This window comes from Blennius ocellaris (assembly GCF_963422515.1).
Source record: "Blennius ocellaris genome assembly, chromosome: 6".
NCBI lineage: Eukaryota > Metazoa > Chordata > Actinopteri > Blenniiformes > Blenniidae > Blennius > Blennius ocellaris.
In genome coordinates, this window is record NC_137655.1 from 24,291,750 (window position 1) to 24,312,948 (window position 21,199).

General features: G+C 41.7%; 3 protein-coding genes across 4 annotated transcripts; 2 read left to right on the forward strand and 1 right to left on the reverse strand.

Moving 5' to 3' along the window:
- Positions 1-4,914: 4,914 nt before the first annotated feature.
- On the forward strand, positions 4,915-9,418 carry txndc9 (thioredoxin domain containing 9). The gene is made up of 5 exons (XM_080497925.1): positions 4,915-4,978; positions 6,220-6,414; positions 6,588-6,706; positions 7,589-7,843; positions 8,624-9,418. Exons 2-5 carry the CDS (start codon positions 6,241-6,243, stop codon positions 8,742-8,744), a joined length of 669 nt encoding a protein of 222 aa, XP_080354051.1. The 5' UTR covers positions 4,915-4,978; positions 6,220-6,240; the 3' UTR covers positions 8,745-9,418.
- Positions 9,419-9,917: 499 nt separating this feature from the next.
- On the reverse strand, positions 9,918-14,950 carry mrpl30 (mitochondrial ribosomal protein L30). Its single transcript, XM_080497934.1, has 5 exons — positions 14,675-14,950; positions 12,946-13,029; positions 12,538-12,684; positions 12,318-12,391; positions 9,918-10,227 (listed from the first exon to the last, which is right to left on the reverse strand). Exons 1-5 carry the CDS (start codon positions 14,708-14,710, stop codon positions 10,092-10,094), a joined length of 477 nt encoding a protein of 158 aa, XP_080354060.1. The 5' UTR covers positions 14,711-14,950; the 3' UTR covers positions 9,918-10,091.
- Positions 14,951-15,249: 299 nt separating this feature from the next.
- mitd1 (MIT, microtubule interacting and transport, domain containing 1) lies at positions 15,250-19,581 on the forward strand. Of its 2 annotated transcripts, XM_080497739.1 has the most exons (7): positions 15,250-15,433; positions 15,519-15,620; positions 16,166-16,302; positions 17,642-17,728; positions 17,802-17,914; positions 18,656-18,716; positions 18,817-19,581. In XM_080497739.1, exons 1-7 carry the CDS (start codon positions 15,289-15,291, stop codon positions 18,910-18,912), a joined length of 741 nt encoding a protein of 246 aa, XP_080353865.1. In that variant the 5' UTR covers positions 15,250-15,288; the 3' UTR covers positions 18,913-19,581. The 2 variants fall into 2 exon arrangements, with proteins under 2 accessions (XP_080353865.1, XP_080353866.1); XM_080497740.1 differs by lacking the exons at positions 18,656-18,716; positions 18,817-19,581 and adding an exon at positions 18,275-18,373.
- The last annotated feature ends 1,618 nt before the right edge of the window (positions 19,582-21,199 follow it).

A 21,199-nucleotide genomic window follows, 5' to 3' on the forward strand; every position in this document is an offset into this window, starting at 1 on the left:
TTCTCCCGTTTCTTTCTTCTGCCATCGGTGGCGCAGTTTCTCCTTCCCCCAGTTATGTGCGTACGCATGGGTCAGAGTTGGCGTGGAGGACCGCACATTTTCCCGTCAAGTTCTCTTTTTATAAATCCCACGGTTTGCGTAGAGAGTGGCGTACGCATTCTTTTGTGCGTACGCAACGTTTATAAATGAGGCCCCCGATCACAACTATAGTAAAACAATGACCAAGTCATCATTGATATTGGTCAGCACCAGTTAAAAAAAGGAGGAGCATCACCTAAAAATAAACAGTGTGTCCATGAAAAGATGAGGGAAATAGGAAGGCTGGTTGACAATGTCCGGAGATGCACCAGCTTAAAAAAATGGAAGATTTTATCAATCCGAAAAAGTACATGGAGACCATCAAAGCTGTGAAGGTTACATGTGGATATGATAGTGAAACAGGCAAATTCTTGATTCCTTCACTTGCCAACAAATCCTTTTCAACTGGCACAGAGAAGGAGAGGTGGGCAACATGCCTTTGTCTACATTTTTATCACGGGACACCTCTGATCCACATGAGGATTTGGACCTGGCTCTCTCTGAAGTTTAGAAAAACACTCTGCAGACGTCTTTCCAGGATTGTCACCAGGGGAAAACGTGGTTGCCTGGTTCCAATCCTACCGAGTCCAAAAAGGTTGCATGGGTTAGAACTTCTTGTAAAGCAGAGGGAGGCCTGTGGGGTACTAAAGGACAACAATTACATGTTTACAAGACCAGGAGCCATGTCACACTTTCAGGGTTCAGACTTTCTTTGTAGCTTTGCAGCGGAAAGTTGCAAAGTTTCCAAAGTTGCTGACATCCACCAGACTGAGAAAACATGCAGCAACACTTTCAACAGTGCTCAACATGACAAACACTGAAATAGACCAGCGAGCCAACTTCCTTGGACATGACATTAGAGTCCACCGTGACTTCTATCCACTTCCTGAAAAAACGCCACGGCTTGCCAAAATCAGCCAAGTGTTAATGGCTCTTCAGCAAGGAAGACTGGCAGAGTTTCATGGAAAGAATTTGATTGGAATTGATCTAGAATCTAGATAGTGTGGTATTTTGTTGGACTACTTTTTTGTTTTGTGTTTTTATTTTCCGTTCTGTTCAATTTTGTTGGTAAACTGTTTTTTGTGTAACTTCCACAGAAAATGTTGAGCACTGGAATGATCAGGACAGGAGCACACAGGAGAGAAGCTGTTCATCTGCTGAAGATGGTATGTATTGCCAGTAGGTTCCTTTCAAAATACTAGTTAGCATTTTCTTAGTAATAAATTATAACATTTAATCAAAAATGGCAAACGAATACCTCTGACAGTCTCTTTGAAAGTGGGCTTTTTCCTTGTCAAATATTCTATTCTAATGCTGTATTGATTCTATAGTACATGTAAAGCAGAGACTGTGCCTTTCAACAAATGTTTGATTTTAATTATATTTTATAAAACCGGCAGAGGAGACACTTCCTTCCACTGAGAGAAATGAAATGCCACCATCACCCAAGAGATGCAAGCAAAACAAAAAAGACAAAAAAGCATTAGAGGTCAGCTTTTCCTCCAAAGGTGAACTTCTCACACATTTCTCTTCTGGTATGATCTTGTATGGTGTTGCCCAACAGCATTTACCACAGGTTGCATGTGAGGTGTTGGAAAATGTCAAATTGTAGTGCCTATCAGTGCACAAGTGTTCATGAAGAAGTACCTTAAAGTTACTATGCCAGAAAATAGGCACAAAAAAAACTAGCAGCCTGTTTTAATTGTTGATATCCATTTCTAATGTGTTATTAGTTTTCTGGAAGAAATTCCTGCTTATACTCATACAAACAGGTATTTTCGGCATTTTAATTCAGTAAACATTCCACAGTTTGTTGATATCTTGGCATCACAAAGTCCTGCACATTTCTGAATAATTGTGTGAATAAGGTCCCATTTGTACACTTCAGTCTCTCCAGGGGCCTCATCTATAACGGTTGCTTGCACACAAAATAGATCCTGAAAGATGCACACGCCACTTCTCAGGCAAACTTTGTGATCTAAAAAAAAGCTTTGGGGGAAAATTTGCACAACAGTACGTCAACTATTGTTGATCTTTTGTCTTGAGCTGCTGAGACACCATCTTTCATATCCCAGAAAACCTTGCAGGTTTCGCCAAGATGTTTGAAAACATATAAAATTTGCTTGATTGATTTGTGAAACTGAAAGTTGGAAATTAGTGGTATTAGTCTTGTTTTGGTATATTATCTGTGCAGAAGTGATACCTTTTATGGAAAATGTATATTAATGATATTTTTCTGGTAAAGTAACATTAAGTAATTTATATCAGACAACCTCAGAGGAATGAAAAAATATATATTTCACAATCAAAACATTTTATGAATATCAAACCACTGTCAATCTTTTTGATTAATGTGGAACCATGATGTACAATTTATGACAATTACTTTAATTCATAGTTGATTAATACATGCTGTGGTAAGAAAGGTGTTGGGAGGTGCAAGCATATTTCTTAAGGTCACAATGCTATGTACAGACAAACTTTGAGTTGTAGACACATTGTTGGATAGTATTTCTTTAAGAAACTCAGACCAACTTGTTACTACAGAAGAGTTTTAGGGCCACTTACGAGGAGATAAAATAGGAGTTAGTTTATTATCATGCAATTTGATAAAGAGTCAAAAAAACATTGTTGAGAAATATTTTCCATAATACACTTGTTGATAGGATTTGAACGTATGCAGGGAGAGCACCACTGGATTTTCAGTCCATCACTTTAACCTCTGGGCCTTTTTACACCTCAGTGTAAAAACTAACTTTGACAACAACTGATTAAAAGTTCCAGAAAGAAAACTTGCAAAACTTGTGGACTGAGACAGAAACAGGACAGTTTGTTAGTTCTTCAGGTCACAACACTGCTCTTTAACACACACTTGAGTTCAGCTCAACTGAAGAGTGTGAAAGGCCACAGTTTGAATGTTGACAAGCTGAGGATGGAAACAAGGAGCTCAAACATACAAAGCCTCCCTCCAGCACTGAGCTCCATCCTCTCTGTTTCCTCTCTTTTTGTGGATTGTTTTTCCAACTGAATCAACTCCTGAAAGACAATTAGTCCAGGTCCTGAGAAGCAGATCTTGCTGTGGACTAAACCGGTATCCTGATGGGGAGACAGAAGCCAAACAGCCTCTGACACACCTCACTCACAATCAGGAGACACTTTTCTGTCCCATTCTACAAACTTCTTCAACTCTTCTTCACCATCACATAATAGGTGAAGCCCCTCAAAGTAGTGTTGGTGGTATAGTGGAGAGCAAAGCTGCCTTCCAAGCAGGTGACCTGGAGTCAATTCCTGGCTGTCACAAAGGAGTGACTGTGACCCTAAACATCTACAAGTTGTGGTGTTGGATCTTTTCCAGTTCTTTCTAACCTCAATTCAAATCAAATCAAACTTGGGTTTATAGAGCGCTTTGCATACAATGAAATGTAGCACAAATTGAATTGCTTCAAATAAAAGATCCAGGAGAGAAAACACCACCCTAGGGGGCTGTCCACAGGGAGAGGAGCCACAGCCTACAGCTATGGGGGCCCCGTCACAGGGACCGCCCCCACCCAGCCAATCAGGAGCCCCCACCACGGTCAGTGAACCACAGGCTGAGCTCCACCGCCGAGGCCAGAACGATCCCCGGGAGGACGCCCCCCCAACAGGCAGACCAGACTCAACTCCGCCCCCGTGAGGAGACACTGGACTAACAAAAAATAGGAGCTAAGAAAATTAATCTTTAAATTAAATTTATAGACAAGAAAGTAAGAACTAAAAACAATCAACCAATAAAAATAAATAAATAGGAGCTTATAAAATGAACTCGTAAATGAAGTAAAGGATTAAGGTTGTTCCACAAATGTGGGCCATAGTGACAGAACCTGGCCTCCCCATAGCTCCTGGTCCTGACATTAGAAACCCGTAGCAGGCCGGTGCCAGAGGACCTCAGGGGCCGTGAGGGCTCATATTGTAAAAGCAGGTCAGAAAGCTAAGAAGGCCCAAGACCAAGAATCCTATTTTTGTTGTGTTCTTAATGTGGAGAATAAAATCCAGCTCAGAGTCAAAAAGAAGGCCCAGGTTTTAACACACCGCCAGGTTTTCCAGTCCTGCAGTGATGGTAAAAGCTTCTCTCTCTGGCCTTCAGGACCCAGAACTAAAACCTCAGTTGTGTCCTTGTTGAGCTGGAGGAAGTTCTCTGCCATCCATGATGTTAAATCTAAAATACAGTTAAAAACGGCATCAAATGGCCCTGTGACACAGCAATGTACACGTGGTTTGCACTTCAGGGCCACCGTACTATGCTGATACACAGGTGTACACAACTTGTGTTGTGTTTTTTCATTTGTGTTGTGTTTTTTGATTTGCAGTTGTGTTTTTTAATTTGTGTTGTGTTTTTTCATTTGCAGTTGTGTTTTTTAATTTGTGTTGTGTTTTTTGATTTGCAGTTGTGTTTTTCAATTTGTTGTTGTGTTTTTCAATTTGCAGTTGTGTTTTTTCATTTGTGTTGTGTTTTTCAATTTGCAGTTGTGTTTTTCAATTTGTTGTTGTGTTTAGTGATTTGTTGTTGTGGTTTGCACTTCAGGGCCACCGTAGGCATAGCTGTGAAAGCTGACGCCATGTCTCCTGGTGACGTCCCCAAGTGGCAACATATAAAGACTAAAAAATCTTGGAGGCACAATAGGCTCAATGTCCTGATCATTGAATGTCCAGGATCGTGAGGAGTATACTTAGGTTTCTGCAGAGAACAAAATTAATAGGAAGAATTTCGGATAAACTCTGTAACTGCAAAATCTCATTCCAATTCCAAACCAGTAGATGGCGGTAATGCTGAAGAAGAAGACGTCACATGTGCTTAATCTGACGTAACATCCGGGTCAGTCGTTTCCCTCAAAGTGCCGCTCTGTCTTTTTCGCTTTGACAGGTAATCAACCATAAGCCTTTTCTCACATTTTCAGTGGAAATGTAGCACATCCATGGAATTTATTGCTTTCGATTTCACTGGCTGAATATATTTCCTCGATCGCGATGGATGCAGTAGCTTCTTTTGTAGCGGCGCTGCTAACGTTAGCTCGTTACTTAGCACAGTAGGCTAACGTAATCGCTAATAAAGTCTCAATTTCTCTTCGGTAAATCTATAAAGTAAACGTGTGTGTGTGTGTGTGTGTGTGGGGGGGGGGGGTTCTGTGCATTGAACAAAAAGGAGCTCGATCGATTACCGCTCTAACAACCGTTTTACACTACGTTGCTAACATGCGAGGTGATGGTTAAACAAACGCCGGTGTTTAGGATTATCTGGCTTCCTTGTTAACTGGCGATAAAACTATTTTAACTTCCGTTGTTTGTTGCGGCTTGTAACAGCAAACATGACAGAAATCCGTTGCTGTCTAAGTGATCACCTTTGAACATTTCCAATAAAGGTTCGAAGCGTGGTATCTTTTGTTACTCGCCGCAACAAAGGACGCCAAAAAGAATCGGCCACCAGTTAACAGGGAAACCATTTAATTCGAAACACCACAAGAAAGGCGTGCCCTGTAGTTAACTGGGCTTTGCCACCAACAACGCCAGTAAAAGATGAGCTTTCAGGTCAGTTACTCGCCTGTCGTGATGGTCACATTAAGCCACACGACTCATTTATTGATGATGCTTACTATTCGACCTAGTTCAGCAAAATGACCAAGATAATTATTAATTACCCCGAATCTTCAGTTATTTCTCATTTTAAAAAATCTCATTATTCTTGCGAAAACTCTTCAATAATATAGGATGAAGCATTAACTCTCAGGCTTTATCATATGGTAGTCTAGTTTTAGAGTAATGTGTCCAGACAAGTCCTACTGAGGTAATAATGTGTGGTTTAGCTCAAAATCGTTATAGAGATGTTAATTTACCTGTGTTTGGCACACCTCGTGTCTGGGCTGTATATTTCACACCCCTCAATTAGATTGAGTAATATTGAGAAGTGCTTCCTTTGGTAGTTTACTTTGAGTATGTAAACAAACCAGTCCTGCCATTATCATCAACCCATACACTCATGCTATGCAATCCCCTGCATGTCATGTGACACCACAGTGGAGTTAATATAATGTATTTTAAGTGTCTTAATAGTCATTTAAAATGTTGTATACTGTACAGATTTTTTTTTTTCTTTTTCATTTTTCCAAGGAACTAGATTTGGAGAGAGTTATGGACAACCAAACAATGGATATCATAGCAAAAGCTTTTGAGCAGTCAGCCAAGCTGGTGGAGGAGAAGGTGGACGCACAGATGAGCAAACTGAGCGAGATGGATGAAGACGATCTGGAGAGGCTGAAGGAGAGGCGTCTGGAGGCGCTCAAAAAAGCCCAGAAACAGAAGCAGGTACGTCAAGTCTGTGCGCACCTGCCATCCACTCGTCAATAACTTTGATCCACTGATTGTTGCATTGCATTTGTGGAAGTAGATGATTTGGAAGATTTAGAAAATCACTGAAATCTGATTTCAATGTTTAAAAACATTATTTAAGTCACTGTTTTTGTTGTTGTTTTTTCAAGGAGTGGTTGTCAAAAGGCCATGGTGAATACACTGAAATCTCCAGTGAGAGAGACTTTTTTGCTGAGGTGAAGGAGAGCAAGAACGTCGTCTGCCACTTTTATAGAAATTCAACTATGAGGTTTGTTCATTTCGAAATGTATATTTGCCACAAGGGATGTCCATCAGTAACTGCTTAAAAGTCCCATCGCCTTGCTCCATGGCACCAGAAATATAAACCAGTTCGTGTTTAATTTGCAAACAAGACTGTTAGATTGATTTATATACAGCAGCTCACCGATAGTTGGAGATAAATCGACACACTTTTAGTACTTTCGCCTTCAAAATATAAATAAAAGATGACACCACATGCAACTCAAGCATCCGGACAACCCACACACACACATTTTATTGTATTGAGCCTTAAAAATACAATACACCAGAAAACTAAATTAATTTGTCACAAAACCAAAGAAAATTGCTGTTACCTTTGCAGAATACTACAAATCTTTATATAAAAACTTGGGACACTTGCATAGATGACACAGAATTATCAAACATTCTTAAGTACAAACAATTATCTGGAATACCCAAAGAGGTAGATAAGAAGCTTGATGGGGTAATTACAACTAAAGAGTACACGGGTCATTTCATCACTTAAAAACAATGAGCCCAGGGCCATTTATATATATATATATAGATGTGTATATATGTACATGTGTGTGTGTGTATGTATATGTGTGTGTGTGTGTGTGTGTGTGTGTGTATATATATATATATATATATATGTATATGTGTGAGTGTGTGTGTATATATATATGTATTTGTATGTGTGTGTGTATATATATATATATATATATATGTGTGTGTGTGTGAGATTTATAGTAAATGCTTATCATTCTGCATTAAAGTCAAAGCGCTCAGCGACACCAGACCCTGTGCTCGTCCTCTGGAGCTGCAGTCTTCGTCAGTGACCATGGCTCAGATACGTTTTCATTAGAAAGAGGTGCTTTCTTCTTTCTAGATGCAAGATCCTCGACAAGCACTTGGCCATCCTGGCCAAGAAGCACCTGGAGACCAAATTCATCCGGCTGAATGCAGAAAAGGCCCCGTTCCTCACCGAGAGGCTCCACATCAAGATTCTGCCCACACTGGCTCTGGTGATCGACGGGAAAACCAAGGACTACGTGGTGGGATTCACTGATCTCGGCAACACAGACGACTTTTCCACGGAGGTGCTTGAATGGAGGCTCGGCTGCGCAGATATTATTAACTACAGGTGAGATCCAGACCCACACCTTCAGAGTGAGCATCGCAGCAACACAATCAATCAATCAATCTTTATTTCTATAGCCCTTTACAATCACCCAGTGGTATCCAAAGTGCTTCACAACAAAGCTATAAAAACAATACATTAAAGGTATAGTAGAGGATTTTCTTCTTCCGGGTGGATCATCAAAATAACTGGTCCTCCCAATTGTCAATCATTCTGGTGATATATGACGTAAGCCCGTCGTACGTGCTCGTCCCTGCGCGCAGCTCACTCCACACGGTCCTCATCATGCCGGTGGACCCGACGCATTATTCTCGGACATTTTTACACAGTTTCACCCCCTCTGGTGCAAATCTTCTTGTAAAGTGAGCTTATGTGAGCGATGCCGACTTGTAAACAGAGCGTGCACGAGGAGAACTGGGCTCGTGCACGTCTCTCCACGCGTTTTAGTAGGCGTTCCGTCTCGGGAGCAGGTACAACGTTGCGCATGCGCATTTTTTTCAAAAGGTGGAGAGGGCGGTTCTTTCCTAAAATTCCTGAAAATCCTCCTTTATACCTTTAAGAAATAAATAGAATAATACATAAAAACAATAAATAAAACACATGTGCTGACTGGGAGGTGCGGCGGTGCTGCAGGTTGAAGCTCCAGAGATCCATAAAAACAGCATACAGAATAAATCCACTGCCCTAGACAGTTAAAAGCCAACTTAAAAAAGTGAGTTTTCAGCTTTGACTCAAATCGAATGAAAAACACCTTCCTAACAGCGTCATTTATCATCATCCTAGCGGCAGCCTGCTTGAACCACCAACCAAGACGCAGAGATCAGGTGCAAAGTTCTCCAGAGTGGAGAAGAAAAGCATCCGAGGACGAGGCTACGACTCGGACTCTGATTCCGGAGACGACTGAGACGTTCTGGCAGCCGGCTGGTTTTGTTCTCTGAGGAAAAACTCAACAGGAAAGTCTTGCATTCATCCCCTCTGGGTTTATCCTCCTCGATCTCTCCATGCAGAGCGACCCACTAATTGCCTTTTTTTTTCCCATCCATAGTTTAATAACGTTTGAAAATGTAAATGAGTTCGGCTAAACCTGCTTGATTCAGCCTTATCAACTGACTGGACTGCTGCAGCTTGTATTTATTAAACAAGAACTTTTCACTTTGGGTTTTACTGGTCTGTCTATATATTTTACTCTGAATTGCAAGTCTGAGACTTTGTTGTGGCTCTTTCTCTTCTGTCGTTTGTCTGTCAATCTGTCGGCCTCACATTAAGGAGGGAGACTGAGACTTCTTTCACACTGCAGATTTTTTGCGCTGTAAACAAACATGCACAAAATAATACCACCGTATCTGGCAACACAGGTCAGTATATAGATTCATCTTCAAGTGGTTGTTAAATACAAGCTGACAAAATCTAGACATGACGAGGGCAAGAGGGCCGGATGTGAGTCACTTCTGAGTAAAAAAAAACAGAATTGGGTTGCATTTGCCTGCAGTGTGAACGAGGCCAGGATCAATGTTTTCACCATCACACATTTTTACATGACTTTTTTTACACTTCCTTGTAGCAAGGGTTTGACGTATCATGCAGTCATAATAAAAACTGTTTCTGAAAACAAAAACAAGATTTTCTGTGTTTTATTAGCAGGTGGGTGAAAGATACAGCCCGGGTGAATAAGAGGATGTGGTCCAGTTGGACTGTGCAGACTGATGTTACAGTCAACAAATACAGAAAATAATGTCGTATACACGCCCAATTGAAAATAAAATTAGATGGTAACCCTCATAAGGAGATAATCTGTAGTTTGAGTTCAGGCTTGGAGGCTTTTCTGTCCATGTGGTTGTTCCTCAGTTCAAGCCGGTTAATTGATCTCTAAACTGCCTGCAGGTGATCGATTCTCTGTTGGTCCTGTAATGACCTGGCTGCTTTGTATTTATCATCTTATGCTTAGAATGCACACTTGTTGCGTCTTTTATTGTCCCGGGAATTTCCCAGTGAATACAACTTATAAAAGGATAGACGGTACCGACCACATTTTGACAAAAGATTCTGCTCCACAAGAAAAACACATGGTCACGTGTGATTTGTGAAGATAGTGATTTTTTCCATTTTATTTATTTTCCTTCTTGATGGGACTGTCAGAACTCAATCTCTTCATCTTTAGAAGCTTTTTGGGACAAAAAGGTCCAAACCCCACTTCCCACCACTGTTTTGGTGTAATGGCAGCAGCACACACACACTAACAGCAGAGCAGCGGTCAAGAATCAAGAATCTGCTTTTGGTCGACAGGCTTGAGGAGCCGGCGCACGATGAGCTCTCCTTTGCTGTTGATGTACGTGTCGGCCATGTCCTCCTCGGCAGGGAGTCCGTAGGGCGTCTTCAGTGGCTGTATCCTAAATAAACCACGGAGAGATGACATCAAATCAAACTTTATTTATAGAGCACGTTTCATACGTGCATGCAACACAAAGTGCATCACATAAAAGAGGGAAAAATAAGTGAGTGAGCCGTCATGGTAAAATAGAGCTTAACCTTTAAATTTGAATTTTTTCTTTGTTGTGGCGTGTGTATACATGACGAAAATGTCTATATTCAGAAAAATAAACAATTGCTACCAACAATGACTACAATCTCAACATAAAGCCAATTTTAATGAAACATTCTCGTGCAAAACACAGTGAACTGTAAAAAGAACCTCCGAGAGCCATTTCATTATGTATGTTTTAACAAACCCACCCTGATAGTGTGGCTCTGAGGAGAGTTCGATAGCAAAAACGTACTTAGTTTTCATGGCAGGATGACTGATGTCTCAGTGTTGTGTTCGCTACTCTTAAGGAATGTGTTAAAAATCTATGTTCTATCTGTCATTTTTACAATTTCCTTGGTGGCTTGACCAGATTGGAGCCACTTGCAGGCCAGTTTTGAACCACCGGCCTTGTTTGATGGACCTGCTTTCTAACCTCACTGTACCAAAGCCAGACAATGTTAGTGGTGAATAGATGTATAATGTATAGTGAGTTTTAGTAAGTCTATTGTAGCTGAAAGTTCATAAACACTTCGGTTACAAATCACAACTGAAGGTTTGACTGGGAAACTCTTCTTCAATGAATATCATCAAAATGATGAGCTGAGGCTTACTAACTCAGTTTCACTGTCAAATGCCCAACCATTTCCTCTACAGTTTTCATCTCACAAACTAAAAGACTGTTACTAAAGCCCCGTTTCCACCGCACAAAAAGTACCGGTCTAAACCGCTCCGGTTCGCGTGTCACGACAGGAATGCGGTCTAAACCGCTCCAAAGGCGACCGCTTTTCCGCTCCCCTTCCGTTGGGGTACCAGGACCACGGAACGGGTCTGAGTTTGAGCTGCTGTCTGCTGATTGGTCAGTGATTTACGACACGCCCTCAATATGTTAATGTACCGGCTGAATCCTCTGCTGTCAGTGTGGTCAGCTGTGCTCTGGTTGTTTTTATTTTCATTTTCTTTTCTTTGCTGCTCAACTTTAGTGTTTGTTGTGAAACAGCGACTTGAGGCAGGGGGAGACCGGGGGGAGGGACTTTGCATCGCGTTGGAGTTTTCTGTTAGCAGCATAGCGCTCGCCGTGGCGTGGATGCGCGTCCGGGACACCGGAGTCTGGAGCTTTCGTCTCCGGCGCTGACCGCGCTCCGGCAGCTCCGCTTCCCAGAGGCGGTCAGCGTTCTGTTCAGCCGCGGTCAGTGGCGCTTTATCGCGGGGACGGACCGCGGAATGAAAAGGAGCTCGGAGCTCAGCACCTCCGTGTTCCGGCGCTGAACTGCCGGACCGCGATCAGTGGAGAGCCTCCTGCGTTTAAGCAGAAAGCTCAGACTCCCGTGTCTGTGCCTCAGCCAACCGGGGGGAACGCTCCGGCCACTTGCCCCACCCCCCAGCGCTTGGGGGCGGGGCACGTCGCCCCAAGTCGCCAGCAAGTGGCCGAGCGACTCGCTCTCTCACAACAAACACGGAAGTTGCGCTGCGGCTCTCCGCTGCAAAAAGTAACTTTTTTTTTTCCGCTGCAAAAAATTAAAGTGGAGAATTTAAACAACAACAGAGGATTCATAAGATCTACATCTGACGACGTTCTTTTCTGTTATGTCACATTTCTGCGGAGCTCATAAGCCCCGCCCACTTTTCCACGCTCCTCTCTGCAGTGGGGACGCGACCCAAAATTTTGGTCGGGGTCTCTATTCCGTACCGCTCGGTACCGCTCCGCTCCGTCCCGGCACTTGTGTGCGGTGGGAGCGGAGCTTTATATAACTACGAACTCAATGCATCCAACCACTGGAGTGAGGGGCATCACTGTGATCATCAGACAACCCCTCACACATTAAATGGAAGTAAACGTCTTGTGCATCATTCTAGGAACAAATCAGGTCGACTTTCTTATTATAAATAACAATGCTGAATCATATTACATTATCAGTCACAACAGGTGTGTGACCATTTTAAATGTGATGCTCTTACCTCACAAGGTGCTTAACACATTTCAGTTGATTATTCACAGCAGGGGTGTTTTTGTGAATTACAGGGTCGTGGGCCTGAACACAAGAGAAACATCAAACTCAAGAGCATAGAAAGTTAAAGCTTGTTGGTGAGCACATGTTTAAAAGAAGTTTCTTTAACATAAGTTGAATTACGTTTAAAGCACTGCCTGTATAGCTTGATTCAAACATGCCAGCTTTACCTTTTGGAGCCCGAGGTATTTGATCATATCTTTCTCCCAGTAAGGCCTCCGCATTGTGCTTCTGACTCGTGTTACAATGTGCAGCTTATGAGGCTGCTCTGGATCGCCACCATACTTCTCGTGTTCTCTTGATCTCTCAGTGAAAACCTGTGATGGGAAAAAAGCCTTTAACCATCTTCCCTCTGTGTGTACACCGTTTGTACCTGTAGATTTCTATATTTTCACAACTTTTACTTTTATAAACTGAGATTAATAACATTAAAAAAAAACTTTCTTTGAGAAATTCACCTACAAGACACTAATTTCTGCCCGAAATTGAGCGAAAAGAGTTTTCCTCATTTCTAAATTATTTGAATCATGCATTAAAGTACTTGGCAAACAAAATACAGGACTTTTTTTTAATTTTACCTCATTTGGGATTCTCGCTTTGGTAAATTTGCTGCGTGCCAACAGAAACCAGGTGCAAGGTGACAAAACTGGAGCCTTTGCAGTCTGTAGCATATTGAAAAAAAAGGGGAATAACAAAGTCAACAGGTTTTTTATTTACATAGTTATCAGAGAAAAGTGTCCAGAGTGTCATCAGCAGGTTGAGCAGAGCTAGAGGGACTTAGAAGGGTCACAGAAAGACATAGAAGTGAACATCCTTTGACCACATTCCACACTGATGACCGCTCCATCGTGGACAGAGCCCTGCTAAAAGTAATGTTGAATGCTACTCAACTCCAGGCACATGTAAGGGAGGTGAGAGGCACCAAGTGTCATTAACACCATTAGACATTGTTTACATCATTGTGGCCCTGCATGAATAAAACAAGCCTAATATCCTCTTCATAGATGACAATGCTCCAGCTCAGCGCGGTGGCCTCATTAGGGAATGTCTGCCAGAGGCTGGGGTACCTCAACCCCCACTTTCTCCAGGCCTGAGTCCCATAGAAAAGCTCTGGGAGCAGCAGAGTCGCAGTGTAGAGGCTCGTAAGTCTGTACCCACTACCTCAATGACCAGAGGGTTTCCCCTCAGGCACAGTGGGATGTCATGCCTCAGCAGACAATAAATGGACTTGTGAACATGAGATGTTACCGTTGAACTGTCCTTGATGCTCAAGGGCACTTATTGACAAGTTTTGTTGTGGTTTACCCTCCACTGTTGTTGGCGTCTGTTTCAATAGATTGTTGACATGAGGATATCACCATTACATGCTTCTACTTAAATATCCTATTTGCATGGCGTAATATCATTGTCACATGAACTTTTAACATTTTCCATCCATTTCAGCTAAAAGCCAAATATCCCTAAATTTTTGTGAGCCATGTATTGCTCGTTGTGCTCTGTGATATCACAATCTACAGAATCAGTGGCGGCTGGTCATCAGGGGCAGGGGGGCTGAGCCCCACCTGGTGTCATCACCTGGTGTTATTAATTGTTTAACAATATTTTCTTGTCTGTGAATAAAACTTCCTCTTAGTAAATAATTACTGTGTGAGGACTGTGCTCCCTGGTTATCGGTCTCTTGCTGCTTCAGGTTTTGTTTTCTCCTGATCCACACCGATAACTGAATGACTGCAGTTAGCCACTCTCTCACCATGCAGTGTGTATTGTGTGCAGTAAAGTATAAGTGCGCATGCTCAGGCTGTGGTGCCAGTCATTCTGATCACGTGATTTTGATGCCTCAAAGCCCGAAGTCCCACAAACAGCGTCATTAGAAGCTCAGAGCTGATTGGCTGGCGCTGATTTAGACACTGCTTCACAGAATCGGAGCAAACGCCAACTTGTTAGCAGCAAAAGCTTACAAACAGTTTACAATCAACCTTAATTAGGTCGATTATTTCAAACTTAATTTAGCTGAAAAACTGAAGGTTGAATTGACTTAAGCAATGATGAAGACTTTGTAAGGTTCCCATCAGTCAGCAGTGTTACTGGCGGTGGTCTCGTGTCAGAACCTTTACTTTTGAAACTGCATGACCCTTTACTTTGGAATTCAGTACCGTCACTACACCTGAAATAAAATCTTGCCCCACCAAGTATTTACATCTAGAAACGCCACTGTACATAATAAGCAGACTTTGCGAAATATTGACTAATAATTTCAGACTTAATAACAAGGTGCATATAAATTAGAAATATTCGTAATTTACTTACCTTGATCGATAAGACTACTCGACAGACAGCAGACATATTTGTGTGTGTTTTAGCACTTTTAGCCTCCCCAGCTAACGAAACATGCACGCCAAGGTTACAGCACGGGTCGCAACGGAATAACTCCGCGTGACGAGATTACAAAGGATGTATCAGAAGTATACGAATATTCAATTCACATCCACCAAATTCTCAAATAAAACAACCATTCAGAGCTTTCACGAAGCAAAAAGACACGAGAATCACATTAGTGTTAAAAAAACAAAACTACCTGTTCCGGTGCTGACCGGAAACGTGAGGCGTTACTTTGAAATGGTGCCGATGTGGAACAAACTTGTAATGGATTTTTACTTTAAATGTATTTTTTTTAAGGAACACAAAAATGCTTGTGAACTTGTATTGTAATGAATAAGAATTGAAATATTATTAAACATGCTAAATCGTTTTTTTTAACAACTCTGTACAAATGCGCTTCCATACGGCCCCTTCTGGAACTAAGTATTTCCATGTCCGTCACTCGGGGATATGTTTTTATGGCGTACCTGTCAACTCTTTCTCGTCTGTGAAGTCATGGCGCCTCGATAGTTTACCTGTTTATAATCAATGTTCGACGGGCAATGGCGCAGAACCATGTGGCCGGGATGGAGGCGTCTGCTGTGTCCGTCCTGAAGCGAGCAGTGGAGCTGGACCAGAGCAGCCGCTTCCAGGAGTCTTTAGTCTGTTACCAGGAGGGAATCCAGCTGCTCATGCACGTCCTCAAAGGTCCCACAGATCAACCTCAATAAAGACAACACACCTTTAGTATCAGAGACATCACTTTGTCATGTTTTGTCTCACCTCTGAGCAGCTGTTAAAGAGGACTCGAAGAAAGGACACTACAGGGAGAAGATAAAGAGCTACATGGACAGAGCAGAGCAAATCAAAGCTCTGGTGAACCAGATGAAAGAAGGTATTCGCAAAAAAACACATTAATAAACCACTCAAAGTAGGTAATATGATAGTCAGACCGTAAATAAACCTGATTGTAGGTGTTCTATAAATAATGTAAATAATTCTTTTTTTGTTAATATTGTTTTGTTGTGTTTTCACTGTCAAACCATTCCCATGCATGTTTTGGTCAGTGTTAAGCCTTGTACTGTTCATAACCTGTTCGGGGTGGGGGGTGCCGGAGGCAATCCCAGCTCACTGTGGACAAGGCAAGGTTACACCATCACAGGGCAAACAGAGAGAGACAGACAACCACACTTACATTCACACCTATTGACAATTTAGTGTCACCAATGAACCTCGCATGCATGTTTTTACACTGTGGGAGGAATCCAGAGAATCGGAGGAAACCTATGGACACATGGGGAGAACATGCACTCCACACACAAAGGCCTGAACAGCATTTGAACCTATGACATTCTCGCTGTGAGGAAAAAACACTCACTGCAGCCCTGTTCATTTCAGTTGTACCCCTAATTTTCCTTTCCTCTGTGTTTCTCTCCATAGATGGGAAATACCACGAGCAGATCAAGATACCAGAGGATGCCAGAGGTTACAGCTACGCTGCTCTCTTTAAACCGTACATCAGCACAGTTCTCACAGAAGTTTGGGTGGAGGACCCGTACATACGACACACCCACCAAGTAAGAGTTCTTTGTTGTTGTTTTGTTTTGGGGGTTGTTTGTTTGTTTGTTTGTTTTCATCACTGTTTGCCTTTAAATGGCTTTCACACTCTTTGTGGAGCATTTTCTGTTAAATTATCCCTTTTGACTGTCTTTCAAATAAATAATTATTTACTCACTTGCGAAAAATATTTGATTTTTGCGGTCTGTTGTCAGAAATGGCAAAGACTGAATCTGCAACCATTTGCTGTTATGGGGTTAATAAAAAAAAAACACATAAGAATATATCAGGATATCACATAAATAATAATATACAGCTTTCATTTAAAACGTTTTCATTGTGGATATGATAAATAATATTTTTGTAGAGGGGAATATAAAACCAAAATCATAATGTTTTCACGCATGTAAAATATGAATATGTAAATATATTTAATGTACTGTAACCATTTATTTATCCCCCGCCGTGGCTGATAGGCCCCGAAGGGGGATCTTGAAACAGTCTCCGTACGTCCGACCGTTCGACCGTTCGAACGTTTCTACCTATATCTCGGCAACCCCTGGGCCCACAGTGACCAAACTTCACATGTGGATACATCTCAGAGGGGGAAGGGATACTATGGTGACCTTGACCTAATTTGCATATTAAGTAGGTCACAGGGTCACGAAGTGCTTAAAAACACACTTTGGGCTCTGGAGGCCTAGGTTTTTGAGCTAGGGCTCTGAAATTTTATACACACCTACTAGTACTCTGGGGACACCCTCCAGCATACCAAGTGACCTGACCTTGACCTTGAAGATCGGTAGGGTCTGAAGTTTGCTCGTCATGGTTGCACAATACATGTATCTTCATAGAAACATTTCTCCTCATTTCTCAGCAGTTCCTGGGCCCACAGTCACCAAACTTCACACATGGACACTCCACCTGGGGAGAAGGGGCACCATGGTGACCATGACCTAATTTGCATATCAGGTCACAGGGTCACTAAGTGCATAAAAACACCTTTTGGGCTCTGGAGACGTATTTTGACATAGCTTATGAAGAAGACCTTTCAGATTCTACATAATTATCTACTAGGACCCATGGAACACCCTCTAGTGTACCAAGTGTGCTGCCTCAGAGCTGGCTTTGTGAGAAAATATAAAGCCCTCCGGCGGGGGATTAGCCCAGCAACGGCCTTCTTGTTGAGTTTGATTTTATACCACAGTACTAAACACGAGAAAAACTTACAGTCAATCCTAGATTTCAATTTGAGCTTTGATTTAAGTTACACCTTCAGGGACACTGTGTGTGTTTCTATGTATATGTGAGTTTGTGTGATACCCAGACTAACCCCTGTGCCTCCCCGCTCCACCACAGCTGTACAACTTCCTGCGGTTCTGTGAGATGTTGCTAAAATCCCCCTGCAAAGTGAAGAACATCCATCTCCTCACTTCACAGGACGAAGTAGGTCGTGTCACTGACGAGGTTGTCAGTGTGATGAATGAAAGCAGCCCAGCTCTCTCCTCTTCCCCTGCAGACTGACGGCAGCCAGCAGGGCGGCGCTCTGTCGGAGCTGAAAGAAGACCTGCGAGCTCAGGGAGTGAACCTGGACCTGCACTTCTCCTCCACCATCCACGACCGCGAGATCAGGTACTCGTCTGCATACACTTTGTATATAGAAATCCTACATTTGAGCATGTTGCTTTACAGACGATCATGTATATTATCTGTTTTGCAGAACCTTGAACTGTTTATTTTTTTTACCTTCTCTGCCACTCATTTTGTACATACAGTTCTTGCATTTAATGTTTTTTTCCCCTTGATGTTTTGCCAGTTTCATCGTGAGTTTGGAAGCACTTTTCACTTCTAATACATTTATATATTTGAGTTTCAGTTTCCTTTCTGTACATTTAAATGACCTAATTACATTTTTGGAATGCAGAGTTGCTGTACTTGGTTATGATGTTCCATTCTCATGCTATGTTTTGTACTTTGGCCATGTTTTTCCAGCTACATTGAAGGAAGACCAATATCTGGTTAAGACTCTTCTTACTGCTTCAAGAAAAACAATAACTGAGAAATGGTTTGAACCCGACCCTCCTACTGGGGAGTAATGGTCCAGGCAGATTGAGTGAATATAGACAATGGAAAGACTGAAATGAAAAATATTGTTCATGATACTTTATTTTCTATCTCTCTATATATATTCTCTCTCTATGGGCTTGGTTTCTTTGTTATATTTGGTTGTTCAGTGTTCTTCTATTTATTTGTTTATTTATTGTTTTGTCATTGTTTACCTGAAATTCTGTTTGAAAACCTGAAGTATTAAAAAAAGAAGGAAAACAGTTTATTTTGTGGTGATACACTCCACCTTGTTGTGTTTAATTGTAGATTCGACAACGGTTGGATCATCAAAATTGGACGTGGGTTGGATTATTTCAAGAGACCTAAAGTGAGACTTTACGCTCAGTCCATCCACTTCCTTGTTTCAGCGGCTGCTCCCGTCAGAGACACTGAATGTCCTCATGTTGACCTCTTCTTTTCTCCCACAGGGCCGATTCTCCACCGGGTATTGTGACTATGACCTCAGGCAGTGTCAGGAGACCACTGTAGATATTTTCCACACAAAACACACAAAGAATCTGTGACACTCATGATTCCAAAATGTTTTTAATTTTATCGCTCAAAATTGTTAATACGCCGTCATGTGCTTGGGCCAAGGTTTACAACAGGAGCTTTCATTGTTTGTGTTTGGAGGAACTATTTGATTAAATGTGTCCTTTGATAAAACGTGCCTTTTAAAAGAGTTCATATTTTGTGTACAGTATTTGAGTATAATTTCCTTTTTATTTCTCAACTATTACTGCATTTTCAATGTGTCCATAGTGAAGGTGTTTTTTTTTTTTTTTTTTAGGATTGTGTTCCAAAAATTTATACATATTCTGACTGCAAATCTTTGTTTTTACACAAATGTATTATTGTTTTTGCTGATTTTTGTCTTCTTATTTTAAGTCTGTTCACTGGCTGTAAATCCTGTATCTTATACAGTTGAAATGAAACAACGATAACAGCACAGTTTCCTCAAAAGCAAAATCCCTACACATAAAAACTACGGTATTCAGTATCCAGATGGTATTTATTACTCAATGGACTTTGAGTTTCCAACACTCGGAACTCCCTCAGGTTATGCAAGGCTAAAAAGAAACTGGAATCATAAATAAACCTCCCACACCTACACGGTTTAGCACTGTGATCTTCCTGCAGCACATTAAAAAAAATTGTTGCATTGTAGTTTGACTGCATTCACAAATATTCTGAAATAACACGTTCAATGTACCATTAAAACATAACGGCCAATTACAGTTGTGTTTTGGTATTTGTGAAAAGTGGCACACATGCAAATTGGCTTCCGACTCTACTGATTTTCAACATGCTGCACTGTCTTCTTGTAGATGTTGTGATGACGTGGCTAATCAAGCCTTCTGATTAATTAAAAAGAAGAGTTATGTATTCCTATTATGCTATTTGTTATCTCCTCTCTCACAGGCAAAGATAAAGATGCTGAGTCAAACTTAAATCAATATCCCTTTTGGCTTCATGTTAAGCATTGCATTTAGCTATTCTGGACTTTTCTAGAGTTTCAGAAAGAAAAACATCATTCAGGGATACATAAGCAATAGATTGTATTTGTTGTTCTGGTCAGAGGTTTTTCAAAATGTGGTAGAAATGATAAATATCTCTGCATCACCATCGACGCCAACCTGCCGTTGGAGCACCAGGCCAGAGTGTTATGTAAAAGATAAAATAACCAGCACATGTCGTTTTAGAAAACGGGGGAATTTTAATGTTCATCGTACTTTTGCGAAAATGTTTCATTGGAATTATTGAATCTGTTTTTACCTGTTCAGAATATAATATAGTACGCTATAGGATCGCTCACTCTCAAAGTACGAGTTGAGTGTGGAAAACAAGCTGCGGCAAAACGATGGAAAACACCCAACAACCTTCATGATTCCAGGATCCTTCACTACGCTTCAGTTTATCTATGTGTAGATCTAACAATCATTCTTTTCTTCCAACCGCCACTGGTCTGATCAATGGCTGTGTGTGTGTGTGTGTGTGTGTGTGTGCGCGTGTGTGTGATTGATGCTTGTACCACAGATGGAGGATAATAAAGTCGACTTCAACCTTACAAATCCAAGCTGTAGTAAAGCTGTGGAGGTGGATCCACCTGACGGCCACAGAGAAAGTCGAGGTTCTCTCCACGCACATCAATCAATCAATCAATCTTTATTTCTATAGCACTTTTTATACATTAAGCAACACAAAGTGCTTCCACAAAAATTAAAAACAGTGCAAAGATAAAATAGATGAATAAAAAGCAGGTGAACACACACACACACATGCAGACACACACCATAGGTGAAGACATGCCGAGTGATATGGAGACATGGCAGGACACTGAGGACTAAGGTGAGGAAAGGGACATATTTGGGTCGTCCACACTGGGGGCGGCACAACTTCCGACCACAGGGGGCGCCGCCCCACAGATTCCCCCCCAACCGGGCAGACAAGCCAATCCCACGGCATACGCGGGGGACCTGCCAGGTGCCCGGGCAGGGAAACCCATGGGACGGCTCCACCAGCGGCAAAAACCGGCCACCACCAGTGTAGCGCCCCCTAGAGGAACCACTGGAGATAAAAAAGAAAATTAGATAATTATCTGAAATAAATAAATAGAAGTAGATAAATACATTGATCAAATACATAACTATATACACACATACATGTATAAAATCAGTTAAAAGCCTGATTAAAAAGGTGAGTTTTTAACCCTTTTTTTAAAAACCTCAATGGACTCTGCAGCCCTGAGGTTCCCCGGCAGGCTGTTCCACAAACGGGGGCCATAGGAGCTGAACGCAGCCTCCCCGTGAG

Bases quoted from the DNA above. Each gene is read 5' to 3' on its own strand.
- txndc9 (XM_080497925.1), top strand. From the start codon at position 6,241: ATGGACAACCAAACAATGGATATCATAGCAAAAGCTTTTGAGCAGTCA. The intron at 6,707-7,588 runs GTTTGTTCATTT...TCTTCTTTCTAG, and splicing joins TATAGAAATTCAACTATGAG to ATGCAAGATCCTCGACAAGC. The intron at 7,844-8,623 runs GTGAGATCCAGA...TCATCATCCTAG, and splicing joins GCAGATATTATTAACTACAG to CGGCAGCCTGCTTGAACCAC.
- mrpl30 (XM_080497934.1), bottom strand. From the start codon at position 14,710: ATGTCTGCTGTCTGTCGAGTAGTCTTATCGATCAAG. The intron at 12,392-12,537 runs GTAAAGCTGGCA...TCTTGTGTTCAG, and splicing joins AATACCTCGGGCTCCAAAAG to GCCCACGACCCTGTAATTCA. The intron at 10,228-12,317 runs GTAAGAGCATCA...TGGTTTATTTAG, and splicing joins TGTGTTAAGCACCTTGTGAG to GATACAGCCACTGAAGACGC.
- mitd1 (XM_080497739.1), top strand. From the start codon at position 15,289: ATGGCGCAGAACCATGTGGCCGGGATGGAGGCGTCTGCTGTGTCCGTC. The intron at 15,621-16,165 runs GTATTCGCAAAA...TTCTCTCCATAG, and splicing joins GGTGAACCAGATGAAAGAAG to ATGGGAAATACCACGAGCAG. The intron at 16,303-17,641 runs GTAAGAGTTCTT...GCTCCACCACAG, and splicing joins ACATACGACACACCCACCAA to CTGTACAACTTCCTGCGGTT.